Source organism: Megalobrama amblycephala, linkage group LG7, assembly GCF_018812025.1.
Source record: "Megalobrama amblycephala isolate DHTTF-2021 linkage group LG7, ASM1881202v1, whole genome shotgun sequence".
NCBI classification, from domain to species: domain Eukaryota; kingdom Metazoa; phylum Chordata; class Actinopteri; order Cypriniformes; family Xenocyprididae; genus Megalobrama; species Megalobrama amblycephala.
In genome coordinates this window covers 39,210,716-39,230,439 of record NC_063050.1, presented here as the reverse complement: position 1 = coordinate 39,230,439, position 19,724 = coordinate 39,210,716, and the positions used below count along the sequence as shown (strand labels likewise).

At 36.3% G+C, this 19,724-nt stretch overlaps 1 protein-coding gene across 1 annotated transcript; it reads right to left on the bottom strand.

Annotated features, from left to right (window-relative positions):
* Positions 1-3,358: 3,358 nt before the first annotated feature.
* On the bottom strand, positions 3,359-19,464 carry pi4k2b (phosphatidylinositol 4-kinase type 2 beta). Its single transcript, XM_048197419.1, has 10 exons — positions 18,934-19,464; positions 10,466-10,617; positions 8,379-8,579; positions 8,164-8,295; positions 7,663-7,816; positions 7,002-7,066; positions 5,973-6,072; positions 5,644-5,777; positions 5,185-5,244; positions 3,359-4,253 (listed from the first exon to the last, which is right to left on the bottom strand). The coding sequence occupies exons 1-10, from the start codon at positions 19,265-19,267 to the stop codon at positions 4,080-4,082; spliced, it is 1,506 nt and encodes a 501-aa protein (XP_048053376.1). The 5' UTR covers positions 19,268-19,464; the 3' UTR covers positions 3,359-4,079.
* Positions 19,465-19,724: the final 260 nt, after the last annotated feature.

The window sequence follows — 19,724 nt, the reverse complement described above, 5'->3', positions numbered from 1 at the left end:
TCTGGGAACTGAAAAACAAGCCAGGAAAGGACAGATAAGATACGTGTGTGAAGAAAGTTGGGGTGGATGTACTATAGAGAGTGTGAGAGAAGAACATTCCAGAGCTTTCCCTCTTTCTTCTGAGAATGAGTTAGAGGAGAGTTCCCACATTGATAAATGATAGCGAGTTAATATGTAAGAGGGAAAACAGGAGGACAAATTCCTCAAGATTGTGTGTATGCAGTTTATGACCACATCGACAGTTTTCTTGTCAGACAGGTCACATGTGGCAAACTATGTAGAACAAAAGGTAATAACATTAGCAATAAAACATCAATAATTTATTGAATGTCATTTATTCTTGTCAGTACATTATTTCTGTGCTTAATGAAGCAGCACTAGCGCTAGGATACCAAAATTTCTTAAATATCAGTAGTTGCAATTATTTACAAGAATATGTATTAAGCATTATGAATGCAATATGAAAATAAATAGCATGGCCTAATTTTAATAGAACAGTCTGCCTTTATAATGTTTCACAAATACAGTACATGCTTATATAGGTTTGTTTTTTAGTTCAATCAGTTTAACGTTTAAGGTCTGATGTCTTTTTGTAGTTAGTTTGAATCTATGCAGGTGCTAATACTTTCAGGAAACTGTAAACTTGTAGTCAAAAGTAACAACTTTGTCCATTTGACAAACCAAGGCAGTTTATTTCAGCCGATTCCCTATAGCATCATCATTTCACATACAAATATATATTTGATAGACATTGTTTGTTTAAAGGGTTAGAATTTTATTACTCACCCTCATGTCGTTCCACACCCGTAAGACCTTTGTTAATCTTCGGAACACAAATTAAGATATTTTTGTTGAAATATGATGGCTCAGTGAGGCCTGCATAGGGAGCAATGCCATTTCCTCTCTCAAGATCCATTAATGTACTAAAAACATATTTAAATCAGTTCATGGGAGTACAGTGGTTCAATATTAATATTATAAAGCGACGAGAATATTTTTGGTGTGCCAAAAAACAAAAAAAACAAAAAAAAAAACACGACTTTAGTGATGGCCGATTTCAAAACACTGCTTCAAGAAGCTTCAGAGCATAATGAATCAGCGTGTTGAATCATGATTCGGATCGCGTGTCAAACCACCAAACTGCTGAAATCATGTGACTTTGGCGCCCCGAACCGCTGATTCCACACGCTGATTCATTACGCACCAAAAATATTCTCATCGCTTTATAATATTAATACTGAACCACTGTACTCACATGAACTGATTTAAAAATGTTTTTAGTACCTTTATGGATCTTGACAGAGGAAATGTCATTGCTGGCTATGCAGGCCTCACTGAGCCATCGGATTTCAACTAAAATATCTTAATTTGTGTTCTGAAGATTAACGAAGGTCTTACAGGTGTGGAACGGCATGAGGGTGAGTAATGACAGAATTTCCATTTTTGGGTGAACCAACCCTTTAAGGGAACATGATTGAACAGCAAATTGTGTACTCGTTTCTCTCAGTCCAGCGACAATGGGTGATTAATCAACTTTTTGGGTTGTTTTGACATGCGAGATACAGCAAGGAGAAAACTATTTAGGATGTGGTCGATGTTATCATTGGGATTCTGTCTCAGCCCATGAGAAAGTGGTGTTCGTTCGTAAGTGAACACTGCCACCTATTGGTCACTAGAAGTACCTGCAGCACTCCGTACACAGTAGAAGTAGCAGACGTAGTTCACACAAGTCACTTCTTCTTCTGGAACAGGACTTCTGTTACAAAAATATTACTCGCCCTAGGTATATACAGGTAGGTACTACCAAGTTTAAAGCAAAAACACTGAAAACATGAACACTTTCTTCACTGCATATACAGTAAGCAAGGTGGATGAGCTAAGTGGGTCCAGTTTTCATTACTTAAAGTGTCCACAGGGTGGCAGCACAATGACAGAACAAGACTACAAGTACCTCAGAGCTTTTGGTTATCAACCAGGGGACCAGGGCCCACTAAGGGGCCTCAAGATGACTTAAAATGATGTAAAATAAGAAAACAATCATTAGAATAAGATAAAACTACTTAGTAATAAGATAAAATTACTCTTAATATTACTCTTTTAAAAGGAAATATACATCTTTTTAGTTATGCCAAGATCTAAAATTATTTTATTGGGTATAGGGGTTGGAGTGGGGTGGGGAAAAGGCTTGAAATAATAAAAAAAAAAAGAAAAAAAAAAAAAAAGTTGAGATCCATTAGAGCCCATTGCCTCAAACGGCATTCAAAAATAGTGTTTTTGAGTGAAAACACGAGAATTGAGGGGGAAAATAAATTATTTTTTTTAATTAAAAGGGATAGTTCACCCAAAAATGAAAATTTGATGTTTATCTGCTTACCCCCAGTGCAGCCAAGACGTAGGTGAATTTGTTTCTTCAGTCGAACGCAAATTATGATTTTTAACTGCAACCGCTGCCGTCTGTCAGTCAAATAATAGCAGTGGATAGGAACTTCAACTATAACAGTAAATAAAACTTGCTTAGACAAATCCAAATTAAACCCTGCGGCTCGTGACGACACATTGATGTCTTAAGACACGAAACGATCGGTTTGTGTGAGAAACCGAACAGTATTTATATCATTTTTTACCTCTAAAACACCACTATGTCCAACTCCGTTCAGCTTCCTGTTAGTGAGGTCAAAAAACGCGTTCTGACGACGGAAGTGATGTCTCGCCCATATACTTCAATGAGCGCGAGACAACACTTCCGTTGTCAGAGCGCGATCAGACCTCACACACCGGAAGCTGAACGGAGTTGGACATGGTGTATTAAAGGTAAAAAATGATATAAATACTGTTCGGTTTCTCACACAAACCGATCGTTTCGTGTCTTAAGACATTAATGTGTCGTCACGAGCCGGATTTGGATTTGTCTAAGCAAGTTTTATTTACTGTTATAGTTGAAGTTCCTATCCACTGCTATTATTTGACTGACAGAGGGCAGCGGTTGCAGTTAAAAATCATAATTTGCGTTCGACTGAAGAAAAAAAGTCACCTACATCTTGGATGCCCTGGGGGTAAGCAGATAAACATCAAATTTTCATTTTTGGGTGAACTATCCCTTTAAGTAAATAATTTTTTTTTTTTTTTTAAATCTTTTGTAAAAATGTAAAAAAAAAAAAAAACTTTTCATTTTATATGCAAAAAAAAAAACAAAAACAAAAAAAAAAGCATTTAACAGTGGTTTAACAAAAGCATTTAACAGTGGATTACGGAGGAAAAGCTGCAAAATAAATAAATAAATAAAAATAAGAATGCCGGCCTCAGAGGGTATGATCGACTACAAACAAATTGAAAACTTAAAAATAAATAACACTAGGTCTATTTTTACCAATACCAAAGCTTTATTTTTATTTTTATTTTTTTTATTTACTTAATTTTTAATATACAGCTCTACTTTAGCAACCGTTCAGCTGGAATACAAAGTCCAAGATGCATACACAGGATTGTGTGAAAGAGAAAAACACCTTTTGGAATTATACTTTAACCAGGGGCTTCAAATCACCCACTTTTAACAATGTATATACTGTTACCAGCATCCTGTTACATGATCAGCAAATACATTCATCATATTAAATACCACGGTCACCAGTGTTCCTTGGTGTTGAAATGTCCTCAGGAGAAGTGTAAAATGTAAACTTGCAGGATACATTCAAGCATTTTTTCAAGTTTAAATTACATTTTATGCATCATTCTTCATTTATAATATCTATATTTATACTTACAAAATAATTGGCAGTTGAGAAAGGCTGTCACGACAAAACTTCAACATTTTCAAAGAACGATTCCCTTTTGACATTCCAACTTGACAGCCAAAGTGAGCTGAAGAGGAGAATTCTGGAAAAAGGCTCAGGAAAACAAAAGGCCTCAGATCCTCCACAACAGACCTCTGTGCAGTCTTTTAAGTCTCTCTCTTTGCTACATTCATCCAGGAAGTCCTTATCAGAAAAGTTCTCCATCCAGTGTCTGAATCTGCCCTTACCGTCTAGTATAGGACCCTCGTCCATTTTCAATCCAGTCTTCCTCCTCTCTTTGAGGCCCCTTTACCAGGAGGTGAAAAAGGGTCTCTTGCAGTGAAACGTCTGGGTAAAAGCATTGCCCAGTTGGACCACACGACCCTGGCCTCCTCCGCGGCTCCTCTCCACCACCACACGAGGCATCTGCACCAACTGGATGGGGCTCTTCCCATCTTTCAAAGCCTGGGTCAGGTTTAAGATCTATTCGAGAAGAACAGGAAAGTGCGACTTTACAGCTCTTACAACACAATACAACTTCCTGATTAACTCCAATGGTTAGCTTCTAAAAAGATTTTTTTTGTTTAAATTAATTTAATACTTTTATTCAGCAAGGATGCTTCAAATTGGTCAAAAGCGAGAGTAAAAAAAACAAAAATGTTAAAAATCTTTAAAATAAAAGCTGTTTTTTAAACGTAATTCAAAGAATCCTGAAAAAAATACATCAATTTTCACACAAAAATATTAAGCAGCAGAATGGTTTTCAACATTGATAATAATAAATGTTTATAAATATATTTTAAAATGTTATATATATATATATATATATATATATATATATATATATATATATATATATATATATATATATATATATATATATATATATATATATATATATATATATATATATATATACTGTATATATATATATAGAGAGAGAGAGAGAGACACAGAGACAGAGAGAGAGAGAGAGAGAGAGAATTTTAAATTGTAATAAAATTTCACAATATTACTTTATTTGAAAACAAATGCAACCTTGGTGAGCATAAAATACTTAATTCAAAAACATTTTGAAAAAAAAAAAACAATTCTTAATGACCTCTAAACTAATGTAAAATAGCATATAAGAGACCACTGGACAAACTAAATCATACATTTGCAGAAAGAAATTATGTAATAATGATAGAGACAATCCTGTTCTTGGCATTGCAAAATCTGAGGTCTAAATTCAGGTCCACATCTCAACTGTGATAGGCTGAAAATAGCTTCCTGAATGGGTGTATTAATATACGTTAGCAGTGAATTTTTCATTGTGAAGAGCTCCAGTACTTAGTGAGAATGAGACATGTGAGCTGTTTCTGGAATAGCAGAGAAAGCATAATGTAAAATGATCACAACACATAAAACATACCTGTCCTCTCATAACGGACATCTGTTTCTCAAACATGGTTTTGTCAAACCCTTTATCCGTCTGAAAACACAAAGTGCTTAATGTGAAAACTCACTCAACTTTAAAAAGAACAAGATTCTTGCTAATTGATGCAAAAATGATCAACCTATTGCACTGCAAACCAGTGAAACCAGATTTAGTGAGGTTAGTTAAATGGTCAGTTAAATGATTTTTCTAGACTTTTTCTTAGTTTTCTGAATTTTAGCTTGAATATTTTTAGCAGTGCCACTTAAAAAGGGATGAATTTAGTGACGCAACTTCTTTAAGGGTTTTAGTGTGCTGACAGCATGCCAAGCTTCAACTTGCTAACAGAAACCGGAATGACAGCCAGCTAAAGCCCTGTCCAAGAAGTCGAGTCTCTAAATAAACTACAGCCAAAGCAACTGAATGGTAAGAATATTGTTACACTAGATTTCCTACCTTGAACATCTCATAAAGGTCCTCACAGAGGTCCTGTACAAAGTTCATGTCAGAAATGCGTGAGAGCACAAGGTCTCTGGTCTCCTGGGAGAAGGGCACTTTGGCCTGAGGCAACCAAGCCCAGTGGAACGGATCTGCACGCACCAAAACACCAATCATTTATTCTGTTAAGCATTCAGTCTGTAAAATCTGGACATACAAGACTGTATTTATGTTGCATTTATGCTTAAATATTTGAAATGGTAGATAAAATAAACTATTTCAATGTTGTTTAAAAATAAATTTTTCCCAATCACCAAATCAGAATATTAGAATGAAATTTTCCTTACATGCTCTCCACTCATCAGGGTGCTTAAAAGGGAAGGCCAAACCATTATCTATAGCTGCAATCTTTATGGCTGAGTCTTTTGGGTCAGTCCATTCAGATTCCTGAAAAAAGACAATGGAAGAGAAACTCAGCATTTGTGTGGGACTAAGAAACAATCATCATTACATCCATAATTTAACCTTTGCAGCAACTTAATCAAATAGAAATATAGAAAGAACTCCAACAAAGCTGCTTTCACAACACTGAATAAGTCTTATGTTTGACGTGATGTGATGTTTAAAGAGATTTACTGTGAATATGGGAGGAACTGTTTACTAAGAGATGTATATACAAGGGGTGTAACGATACATTCATGTCACGATACGACACTATCGCGTTACCGAACTCATGATGCAATACTATCGCAATGCTTTAAGCCAAAATAAAGAAGAATTTTTTTTTTTTTTTTTTTTTTTATATTATAGCTTCTAAGGCATATGGTAAAAAGTTAACAAAAATGTACTATTGATTAAAATGCTAAATTTCGTATTACAAGGTGGACTTAAATAGGCTTAGACTTAGTCCTGGTCCCCAATGCACAGGTCAATAGTGACACCAGAATAAAAATATTCATGATTCTGAAGCTGAAAATACAGAATTGTGTTAGACACATATACTTGCACTCTGTCACCAACTACATATATTTAAAATAATGTAGGCCATTTTTCACTTGTAAAATCAGACATTTGGCATTATCAGAACTCACAAACATTCCCCTATTGCATTATTGTACATTATATTCAACATTATATGTAGTAGTTTAATGCTGTAATGTCACTGAAACTCTACAAATATGTCTATATCTATATCTATACATATACATATACATATACATATACACACACCACATATGGTCATTTGGCATATGAAAAATAGGAATATGACACCCCTGCATTTGCCTGCTTCCATTACAGCAGGCACATGGTTCTCAGTCATGCCATTTTCTTTGAGCTGCCCAGCAGAGAAGCTCTATAAATATCCCCCAGCTCACCTTCTCTGTCAGCTCTCCATCGCCTGGCTTTTCATACTTGATCAACCAGTTATCGTTCCCTCTGTCTGAAGAAGCCAAAAGAGATATCAGATTTCCTTTTCAAAGACACAGTAAACAATTAGCATTTCTTTCATATGGGTAAATGTTGTGCTCAAATACATGGCACATTTGTATGGTGCGGGAGGAAGAAAAAGCATGTAAAAGCCTGGCTGTGGGGAAAAAAAAAAAAAAAAAAACCATGGCAACCACCGTTTTGTATGGAGCCCCGCACATGACACGCAAGAAAAAAAATTAAATTGTGCGCATGATTTACTATTTCGTTCCCTCAATTTATAAATCATGCGCATGATTTATAGATCGAGGGAACAAAATAGTAACTCGTGCGCACACTCCATAATAATACACTCCAAAAAGTGTAAAAAGCATTCTTTTTTTTTCTTTTTTTTTTTTTACAGTAGTGACTAATATCAAGTTATTCTATAGCATAGCTCTTTTTTAGTAAAAAATAACTCTAGTAACTATGAGATTAAATGGAAACTAAGCTTTCAAGAACAATTGCTAATACCCAAAGACATTATAATTTATAAAATTAACTTTAACATCAGTTAATTTTATGAATTATAATGTCTTTGGGCATTAGCCATTGTTCATCATTGCATACCTGTGTTTCTAATTACATAATCCAGCACCACCAGCCTCTCAAACTGAGACTGAAGCTGCTTCCTCATGTTCTCTGGAAGAGGCTCCGCCTCAAACTTCCTCAGCCAGTAGTCTGCTTCATGATAGCCCTCCACAAACAGCTGAAATGAGCCCACCTACACAAAAGAGAACAACAAGAGAATCCTCTGCTGCTCTCAATTCTCTTCCATGCATTCAAACATAACGTGCCAAGAAAGGTTTAATATCTAAAACATTTGGTCACAAACATGTGAAAGAGCAAATGACATTTTAGAGCTACAGCGAAACTCAACATTTTCAGCAAATAATAATACTAAGCAATTGTATGGCTTCAGAAAACCTAGAAGTGTCAAGTCATGCTTTTGTTGCATGAAAAAGAGCAACGTGAACATTAACAAAATATTTCCTTTTGTCTTCCACATAAGAAAGTGAGTTTATCCCTAGATAAAAATGAAAGGATAGAATTAATGAGGCGTTTCGTTACCTTTGGAGGAAGGCCAACTCTGTGAAACCGCCGTCCAACTTTGGGGACTTTCTCCAATGCATATTTCTTACCACGGGATTTGGCACGGTCAATTGCACTATAGTGAAAAGTCTCGCTTGCCAAATTTACAACCTGAAAAGAAAAAAGACAAAATGTTTGGTTCTTAATTCCTCGCTTTATTTTAAGGCAAATTTAAATATAATGCCCATCCTCACCTTAGTTTTGGGTACGATCCCCAAACCCAGTTTTTGGTCCACGAGTGAGGCAGCTGCCTCAGAGAGGTAGCCTTGGTTAGGAATGAGGCAGCCACGGCCAAAACAGCACGGGCAGCAGACTTTATGGAAATATTTGGTCCATTTAGGGTTTAAGTGACCATAAGGCTCCTCTGATTTTGGTTTAAATACACCAATGATTTTCTGAAGAAGAGAAGATAGAGGAATCAAAAAAAAAAATCACATTTAACTAGATTTGAATGTAATTACAATGAATCACGCAGTAAAGTGGAAATGCTTTCGGAGAGAACAAATCCAAAGTAATGACGTTCATGCATAAATGTATGTGTTTAGCTCACAGAAGAGAGGTGATCATGCATACATAATCTAACGGTAGACACTCATGATGTGGTGTGCAAACTGCTCATCATACACCAACTAAAAAGCACTAAGAAGTTCTAGGTGTTCTAAGGGTGCTTTCACCAGAGTGCGATTGCAACCCCCTCCCCCTGCTGGAGTGAGCTCACCACACGTTTATATTTTGGTTTCTGAACATTTGGTTTTGCTTTCAAAGTGTCAGAACACAACAGCACTTTCGTCCATCTACTGCAAATGTTCTAAAATGAGGGAGTCTATTTGTGTTTAAGGCGAGCAGAAATGAGATATACATTCTCTCTGCTTGCAGTGTGTCAGTCATGCTTGTTTTTAATCAAAACAAATGTCATAAATAGCGGTTCAATTCCGTGATTTAATAGGACTGTATTTATATAAGCAGTGAACAGTCCAGTTTCCAAACCATCAGTACTTATTTTGCTGGATCTGTCTGCTGCTTTTGACACAACTGACCACCAGATTTCCCTGTCAACCCTCAAGAAAATGGGCATCTAAAGAACCACACTCCAGTGGTTCAAGTCTTATCTCTCAGGTAGGTCCTTCAGGGTGTATATTGGAGGGGTGAGGTGTCTAAGTCGCAACATCTAGCTGAAGGGGTGCCTCAGGGCTCAGTGCTTGGACCACTTCTCTTCTCCATTTACATGACATCACTAGGATCTGTCATTCAGAAGCATGGCTTTTCCCCATCTCTGCTATGCTGATGACACACAACTCTACCTCTCATTCTTGCTGGATAAAGGACCATCACCTCAACTCAACCTTGCCAAGAAAGAACCGTTTGTGGTTTCAGCCAACCCAACACCTCATCACAGCTTCTCCATTCATCTAGGCTCATCAACCATAACTCCTTCCAGAACAGTCAGGAAGCCTGGAGTTGTGTTTGATGATCAGCTAAACTTCATAGAGCACAACGCTAGAACTGCCCGGTCCTGCAGATTTGCCTTATACAACATTAGGAAGATCAGGCCCTTCCTATCAGAGCATGCTACACAACTCCTTGTCCAAGCTTTAGTTCTATCAAGGTTAAAACATTTTGTAATGCTCTCTTGGCAGGCCTTCCATGTACTGTTAAAGCTCTGCAACTGATCCAGAATGTGGCACCGAGATTGGTCTTTAATGAACCGAAGAAAGCATGTCACACCTCTCTTCATCAATTTGCACTGGCTGCCAAAAGCCACTCGCATCAAATTCAAGGCACTGATGTTTGCCAACAGAACAATCACTGGCTCTGCACCCCTATACCTAAACTCACTACTTCATACTCATGTGCCCTCCAAAAGCTTGCATTCTGCAAGTGAAAGGCACCTTGTGGTGCCATCCCAAAGAGGTACAAAATCACTTTCATGGACCTTCTCCTTGACAGTTCCCTGCTGGTGGAATGACCTGCCTAATTCAAGCCTGGGTTGAATTCAACCCCGCATCTTTTTCATCAACATTTGACCCATTTATATTAACACTTTCTATTCTCCGTTTTCTAATATATATATATATAAAAAACAAAAAAACTTGATACATGTACTGTGCTAGACTAAATGGGCCTTGTTACAGCACTTGCATGTTCTTCAACTGCTTCTATTGTTCTAAGGCGCTTTGGACAAAAGCGTCTGCTAAATTACTAAATGTAAATGTTCCTCTGTTATGGTGCTTAAAAATGATTTTATTAGGGACAATCTCAACATTTATTTAAATACACATACCCCTTTAGGATCCTTGACAAAGTAGCTTCCGCTGGATCCTTGCGAGATGCGTTCAGGAAAGACACCATTTTCTATTGCCTGCTCCGCCCTCTGGATAATCTCTCCAAACTCTGGGTCTTCTGGGAAATGGTTGAATTCTCCACTGCTATTACCTATATGCACGCATACAAAGTGAGTCAAATGTACAGTGCAGTGAATATATTATCTTGTATGTCTGAATTTATATGTAAATATGTCCCCTCATCTCAAAAGGCCATATAGCAGAACGTTTTGGGGAATGATTTTCTTTTAATAATTTCCATCAGAGTGAAATTCATGCTCAAGGCCATTTTTATCTGGAACAAAATTGAACCTACTCCTAGAATTCCAAGCTTCAAAGCTGAATCACTAGTGAGCATGCAATTTAGTCAAACACTTTTGCTCTGTCTGCAAACCAGCCTTCAAAAACATAAAAAAATTAAAAGAGCACTGTGCATTTCTGGAGTGCAAAAAAGCTGGGATGAAAAATAAATAAATAAATGTATTATATTATATTATATTATATTATATTATATTATATTATATTATATATGTGTTAAATGTATTATATTATATATGTGTTAAATGTATTATATTATATATGTGTTAAATGTATTATATTATATTATATATATATTATATTATATTATATATGTGTTAAATGTATTATATTATATATGTGTTAAATGTATTATATTATATTATATTATATTATATTATATTATATTATATTATATTATATTATATTATATATGTGTTAAATGTATTATATTATATTATGTGTTAAATGTATTATATTATATTATATTATATATTATATTATATTATATTATATTATATTATATTATATTATATTATATTATATTATATTATATTATATTATATTATATTATATTATATTGGTGTTAAATGAAAGGTTCAATATCAAAGCGATTCATCTAAAGACTAGCAAATGCAATATTTTCATGTGCCGTACCAGGTCTTGACAGCTTATACCGTATGTGGGTTCTCATACCTACTTTGTAAAATTTGGCAAAAGAAAGATGTAGACAAAACAGAATCCAGCTAGTAAAATTCCTGTACAAGCTAAGAACACTGGTATGTGCGCACACAATGTATTCACCACAAACATGACTTGTTCTTATTCCTTACATTTGGCATGAAAAGGAAATTCACCTTTCTATTTTTAATTCAATTTTATTTATTTTTTTTAAAAGCATGACTTCGTAATTTTTAATCAAAAACTTGATCTTCCTGAAAAAATAACATATCTCTCTCTGGTGATGCATGCAGGACTTCTCCAATCATTTCATCCATTTAAACACCACCTTTTTTTACAATCAGCTGCAAACTCCCATTAGATCTGACTTCATCTAATTGAGCCTTCGCCAGGAGTTTGACTGACAAGTGATCAAAACAATCATAATGCCGTATCCGCCATTTTGTCCGACAAAGCAGTCAGGAGTTAGAAGATTAACCTCGGTGGACTTGAACTTGAAAAATGGTGTGTATTTATGTCTTTCCGTGTTTGAAACAACATTCCTTCTCATGTTCATTCAAGTTTATTTGATGCTATAAGTAGGAAGAGATGATGATGATTGGTTCACGAGCCTCTTGAGCTGAGGCGCTACAGCAATCTGTCACGACACATTTAAGAGCCACAAAATGGTTTTTATTGTTCGAATTTCTTAAATTACACAATTTGAAAGCTAGGACTTTGTTTAATGTCATAAGTAACCTGCTCTGTCTTGTCTGTCGACGTGTTGTCAGTGTCCTCTTTGCTTCGCAATGTATTTTTCACTCTGTGTGGCGTGACAGCACCATGGCTTGTTGGACAAAGCAACAGTAACTAAGGGGGGGGCGGGTCTTTGCAAAGGGTCAAAAAAAACAAACAAACAAACAAACAAACAAACAAACAAACAAACAAACAAACAAAAAAAACAGTACTTGGCTGGACGTATCTTTACGGAAGAGGATTAGGGCCAAGCAATAATAAAAAAATAAAACCATCTCGAGATTAAAGTTGTTAAATTACAAGAAAAAACTCGTTAAATTTCGAGAAAAAAGGTCAAGATAAAATGTTGAGAATAAAGTCATTAAATTACGAGAAAAGTCGTTAAATTACGAGAACAAATTCGTTAAATTATGAGAAAAAAGTCGTTAAATTGAGAAAAAAAGTTGAGATAAAATGTTGAGAATAAAGTCATTAAATTACGAGAAAAGTCGTTAAATTATGAGAACAAATTCGTTAAATTATGAGAAAAATGTCGTTAAATTGAGAAAAAAGTTGAGATAAAATGTTGAGAATAAACTCATTAAATTATGAGAATAAAGTCATTAAATTACGAAAAAAGTCGTTAAATTACGAGAACAAATTCATAATTTAACGAATTTGTTCTCGTAATTGAACGACTTTTTTCGTAATTTAATGACTTTATTCTCAACATTTTATCTCGACTTTTTTCTCGAAATTCAACGAGTTTTTTCTCGTAATTGAATGACTTTAATCTCGAGATGGTTTTATTTTTTTATTATTGCTTTGCCCTAATCCTCTTCCTTATCTCTTACAATATGGAACACATGATGTTGGAACTTCCTATCAGATTTTTTTATTTTTATTTATTTATTCATTTTATTTATTTTGTAGTGCTACTAAAACAGCTGTAGGATTTACTTTTTCACTAAATTTTCACTCAGAAGTGTCTAGTACATTTCACCAATAATTACAACGAAACAGCAAGTAACACACTGCATTAAACATGAAATTTTGAAGAAGAATGAAATAGCATTTTCTTGTAAAACATACTCCAATAATATGCATTTAAATTTTTTTTAACTTTGAAAAATACAGTGTTCAGGGTGCATATTATATTGTTCTTTAATCATTTAGTCTCTGAGGTCCACTTAAAATTGTACTTTTTTTTGCAATATTTAATTTTTCATGGCCATTTTGGACTGTGGATGAACTGAGCTATCAGCTTGAGAGTGTAAAGTATATTTGTGATACTCAGACTTTTATTTCAAAATATCAAAGAATATTTTTTTTTTTTTATATTTTTGACCCTTTAATTAAGTCGGATTCCTAATGCTTACACTTGTATCAGGGATGTTTCACATGTAAATTACACACTGGTGTGATCTGCGAAGAGGCAGCTGATGATCAGATCAGATGATCAGGTCACCATCCATTCCAAACTAAAGAGGGCTTTTAATGTTTCTTATTAACACTGAACTACAAACACAACTTGCTCACTGAAGCTTTGTATAGAAAGGCAGCAAAAAAAAAAAAAAAAAAAAATGGTGCATATGATTCAAAAGGATTGTTTTTTTGTAGTCTCAACAAACCACACAAAACCCGAAGTTTACAAACCTAATCAAAGCCACATCCGTGAGTGGTTTGACGCCCTTGGCTGTTGAAAGAGCCACGCGGCATCTTGCAGATACGTATGCATTATTACTATAGCAACAACTACACTGCACAAACAGATTATCAGATTAAATCACTTGCAAAATAACAACGTAGACATTAAGTCACAAAGATTAAGTTTGAAAACCAGTGTGAACAAAGCCTAGCACACATACATGTCACATGATACCTGTAGCTCATAGAGGTTTTTATTCATATCACTATGGATTTCACCACAACTCTCATTCTTTTTTTCAGAATCTACTACAATGAATGCATACACTGCAGTAAAACTAACACAAAGTGGTCTACATAGGCTCTAAAAGGTAAAACATGCATAGACAGCTGATGAATAAGAGTCCATTAGACACAGACAGATAGAACCTCTCTGATGGCCATTAAACATTTAGAAGACAAGAACACTTTCACTCTCTTGTACACACAGACACACCCATACAACACACACCTCAGAAAACATATCTGCATGTCATCAATATCAATTATCAGAATAGCTTGATTTTTAAAAGACTTCATCTTAGCCACGTGTAATTAAAGGTGCCCTAGAATTAAAAAAATGAATTTATCTTGGCATAGTTAACAAGAGTTCAGTACATGGAAATGACATACAGTGAGTCTCAAGCACCATTGTTTCCTCCTTCTTATGTAAATCTCATTTGTTTAAAAGACCTCCAAAGAACAGGTGAATCTCAACATAACACCGACTGTTACGTAACAGTCTGGATCATTAATATGTACGCCCCCAATATTTGCATATGCCAGCTCATGTTCAAGGCATTACACAAGGACAGCCAGTATTAATGTCTGGATCTGTGCACAGCTGAATCATCAGACTAGGTAAGCAAGCAAGGACAACAGCGAAAAATGGCAGATGGAGCGATAATAACCGACATGATCCATGATGATATGATATTTTTAGTGATATTTGTAAATTGCCTTTCTAAATGTTTCGTTAGCATGTTGCTAATGTACTGTTAAATGTGGTTAAAGTTACCATTGTTTATTACTATATTCACGGAGACAAGACTGTCGTTATTTTCATTTTTTAAACACTTGCAGACTGTATAATTCATATAAAGAATGAAGTTGTGTTTAAATCTCTCCAACAGTGTGTAATGTTAGCTTTAGCCCCAGAGCACTATCAAACTCATTCAGAATCAAATGTAAACATCCAAATAAATACCATACTTACGCGATTAGACATGCTGCATGACGAACACTTTGTACAGATCCATTTTGAGGGTTATATTAGCTGTGTAAATTTTGTTTATGCTGGTTAAGTCAAGCGCGAGCTCCGGGGGAGGGGAACACAAGATTTAAAGGGGCTGCACAGCCTGAATCGGCGCATATTTAATGATGCCCAAAATAGGCAATTAAAAAATGAATAAAAAAAAAAAAAAACTATGGGGTATTTTGAGCTGAAACTTCACAGACACATTCAGGGGACACCTTAGACCTTATTACATCTTTTAAAAATATGTTCTACGGCACCTTTAAGGCATTGGTACTATTTCCAAATTCATTTAACATTTCAAAATTTGATCAAACTGATTTTGTAAACATGCTGTGAGATGTGAGATCTCATTCACAAAAATAAAAAAATGGACAGTCAGATGGATAGCTAGCTGAACAGCTGCCGGAAAGCATCTAGTAAAAAATCCATTGAAATTAATAACAAATGCAAGCGCAGATGTCTTTGTCATACTACCAAAATTGCATAATTTCAAAAAGACTAATTTCCCCATTTTCAAATATACTCGCATTCAATCCACCTCCACATTACAGTAGAGGCATAACTAGGTTTTAGATCTAATATGAACAAATTTAAAGGTGCAGTAGGTGATCTGGGAAATGCTAATGTTAGCCTGCTAGCATTGAAAGCATACAATCTCTTCAACAACACAATACAATTCAACCAGTATAACAAAAAAAAAAAAAAAAAAAAAACTCTTTTTTCTTTTTCTTTCTTTCTAAATTTGGATTTACTTTGTTAAAAACCTCTTAAAAGGAATCAACAGAATAAAACAATTTTCTTAAATGAGTAGAAGTGTTACAGTCCAGTAAAATATGTTTAATGGTCAAAAATAAAATAAATAAATAAAATTCTGTATACAATCACCTATCGCACCTTTATTGCACCTTCTCTGATGTCCCCAGAGTGTGTATGTGAAGTTTTAGCTCATAATACCCCACAGAGAATTTTTTATAACATGTTAAACTTGCCACTTTTTGGGGCTGAGCAAAAACGTGCCGTTTTAATGTGTGCCCTTTAAATGCAAATGAGCTGCTGCTCATGGCCTAAGAGGGCGGAGCTTCAAGGGCTGATACTCCGAGCTCAGGTAACAGAACAATCTCACGCTGTCAGAAACTCTCTGTAGGGGTGTTTAGTTCGAATCGGAGATCTTTTCTGATGAGTTAATGAATTTTACTGTACATCACACAAAAGATGATACGCATGTTATCACTCCAGAAAATCACCATAAGAGCTGAATAAAACGCAGTACAAAAAGTGCGCATTAAAGTCTTTTATCTATAAACTCTCCCTTGCATTATCATTAACATGCACAGCGATCTGCACAAAAACAACTACCAGTAAACAAATATATACAGATCTACTTTATAACATTTCGGGGGTGCTTAAACTGATAAACTTTATATCCGTAAAACAACTGTAATAAAGTGCGCAAGCTCTCTCTGCCGTGACCAGTATCTCTCCGGAGAGGATCACGTACAGTTTGTGCTGATCCATCCTTGAGTAATAACTTCAACCACAGTGTCCTCAGTGACTGGCGGGAGTCTATGGAGCCTCGTATGTTCATTGGTACATCCAACAACAGAACATTTGTAATGTTTTTTGGGACAGTCATTGTATATCTCTAGCTGATACAGCGAGTAAACAGAAATGGCGGACTCTGTGCTTCTCACTCAGGGGTTTGTCTATGCTGACAGGGCAGATCGTCACCAGTCATGGGCAGGGTTTCCCTACTCTTAAGTAGGAGTAGGGGGAAATATCAAACAGCGTGTTCTGAGAGATTGAAAATGATAAATGAGGATTATAAAAAAAGTATTGGGTGGATTTTTACCATTATAGGCTGGTTGTTTACACACACTGTGGATACACATCTGTGTTCGAACACCTTAAAAAATGAATTTAAAGTCGGTATGAAATGAAATTTACACACTCCTCCTCCTACATGGCCATCCACATGATGTAAAAGAAAATGGGATTTATCGGACAAAGCGACCTTCTCTGAGTGCTACAAAGTCCAGTTCTAACACTCATGTGCCCACTGTAGGCACTTTCGACAGCTGACAGAGGTCATCACTGGCACTCTGATTGGTCTGTGGCAGCCCCATGCGCAGCACTGTGTGTTGACACATTCCTCCCATAATCATCATTAACTTTTTTTGTGACTTGTGCCACAGTAGACCTTCTGTTGACTCGGACCAGACGGGATAGCCTTTGCTGCCATCATGCATCGATGAGCCTTGGGTGTCCAACACCCTGTCGCCGGTTTGAGGTTTGTCCCTCATCAGTAAATTCTCACCACTGCTGGCCGAGAGCAATCCACAAGCCTTGCCGTTCCAGAGATACTCTGACCCAACCATCTTTTCATAACAATTTTGCGTTTCCCAAAATCATCGTAAGCCTTATTCGATTGTAGAACCATTGACACCAATGGTCGCTACAATCAACTTAGCTCACAATGCTTTTTGAGAAACGCAGCCCTGATCTTTATTCCTGCCCATTTCTCCGGCATCCAACACATTGATTAAAGAGAACTGATTGTTTGCTTACCATATATTCTTAATATGTGGCCTTGTTAGGAGATGATCAACAATATTCGCTTCATCTTATTGTTGTTGCTCATTGGTGTATGTCACAATATGGAAGAAAAGATCTGTCGGGACTTCCATTTCATCACAAATGTAATCATTTTTTAAGTGTTAAATGTGACCTTTTTTGGGATGTTTTCAATCATATTGCTTTGTTGTGTAAAAGCTGCACTTATATTTCATAACTACATGGTATTTGCATCCTTTGCCTATAAAACAAAGAAAAAAATAGCATATCACAGTGATGCAATTCTAATATCACCTTCATTTAAACTAGACTTTCACTGAAGGCTCAGATGTAGATCTCAAAGAAAAAACAAAGTGTGTTTCTGCTCTCTAGCTTATCCACATTCAAATGAACCGGTTATTAATATGCAAGAAACTTTACTGCATCAATGCACCCCACAGCTGCTCAAGTAATCTTCATATACAGACGCATATGGAAAGACAAAATGCAGCACACAGAAACAGTCAAGCATGCGTATCATGAGTTCTGTAGATATGCCAGCAGCTGATGTGGTGTCACCTGTACATGTGTGCTCCAGGTCCAAAGAGCATGTAATCTGAACTGTGGACATGGTTGCATAATGGACCATGCTCTGAGATAAAGCAGATGGAGTAACAGGCAGAACAAGACTTATTTAAGAATATTTAATACTCTTTTGCATTAAAACTTGTTCAGTATGTGTAAGGCAGGAGGCAAAAAAACCTCTACTTTCTCTGTAAAACGCTTTTGATTTAATCCCTTACAAAGTTCCCCAAGGTATATTAGCTGTTTTTTTGGAACACTGCGCGCAACAGAAACAGAACACGCGCGGTTGCTATGGAAACTAATGCAGACTGGTCCCTTATGCGTTCTTTTCGGATTGAATTCAGATTATACAACAAAATGACGAAAAGTGGCTGTCATTCGAAAAGGGGGAGTGGCTATATTTAAATAAAGGCGTGGTCAGTAGCGTTATGCTTAACAAGTGTGAATTGTGTTTTGTTAAAAAGTAGCAAGGGAAAAAAAGAATGCTATTTGCAAACCGGAAATATTGCACTGAAACAAATATACACCAAAACAATGTAAGAGAAGCAAAACAAAAGGTGTCGAAGTGTGTGAAGACACCTTTAGCTTGAGCCAGTTTAATCTGAACAAAATGTTGATCAGATTATGAGCGGTAACATCCAGCTCATATCATCTCACCTGGAGATGCCAGATTATCAGATGATGAGCTGTGTCTGTTCCTCCGCGTCCTTTTCTCTCTTCCAGCCCGAGGTGAGAGATTTCCGGCAGGTCCTGGCAACAGAAGCGCCTCTTCCCCCGACCCGTCCGCTTCCAGCTCCGTCAGCACGCTTTCCGTCGAGTCCGAGATCCGGACCGCTGCCCCGGGGTTCAGCGAAAGTCCCAGTGACGGAACCGGCCGGGTCTTTTCAAATAACACCGCGGGCACCTCCGACGTGAGAAAGTTCGACTCCGGTGTTAAATCTCCGCCGCCTTTCTCCGGCTCGCCGTCGGTGGGATCGCATTCTGCCATCATCGCAGACTGTGGGTGTATTCTGTCTCTGTCCAGAGAAACTCAAACACCTCTCAAAAACCGCGCTTCATATCCGTGAGTCCGTCTTCAAGAGGTTTTTTTTCTTTCTTTCTTTCTTGAAGACGCGCTGATGCTCTCGACCGATTCAGGTCCACATCATCCGTCACCATTACCGACTTCCTCTATTCTTAAGCATGCGCACTGCTACCCGCACCTCCGAACAGGTTTTTTAAAGGCGCAGTAACGCTTAAAGTCCCCATGAAATCAATATTGACTATTCTTATTTTTTTAAGTAATATTGCAGTATATATTATAAATCATATATTTGTGAACACTTTTTTTTTTCATGAGCCCTGTAATATTTAATCTTACCGCAGGGATGACGTGTTTTTGTAGGCCAACCAGAAGTTAGCGGCGCACGGGTTCCCTCGATCAAAAGCCTATTAATTTTTCCTATAGA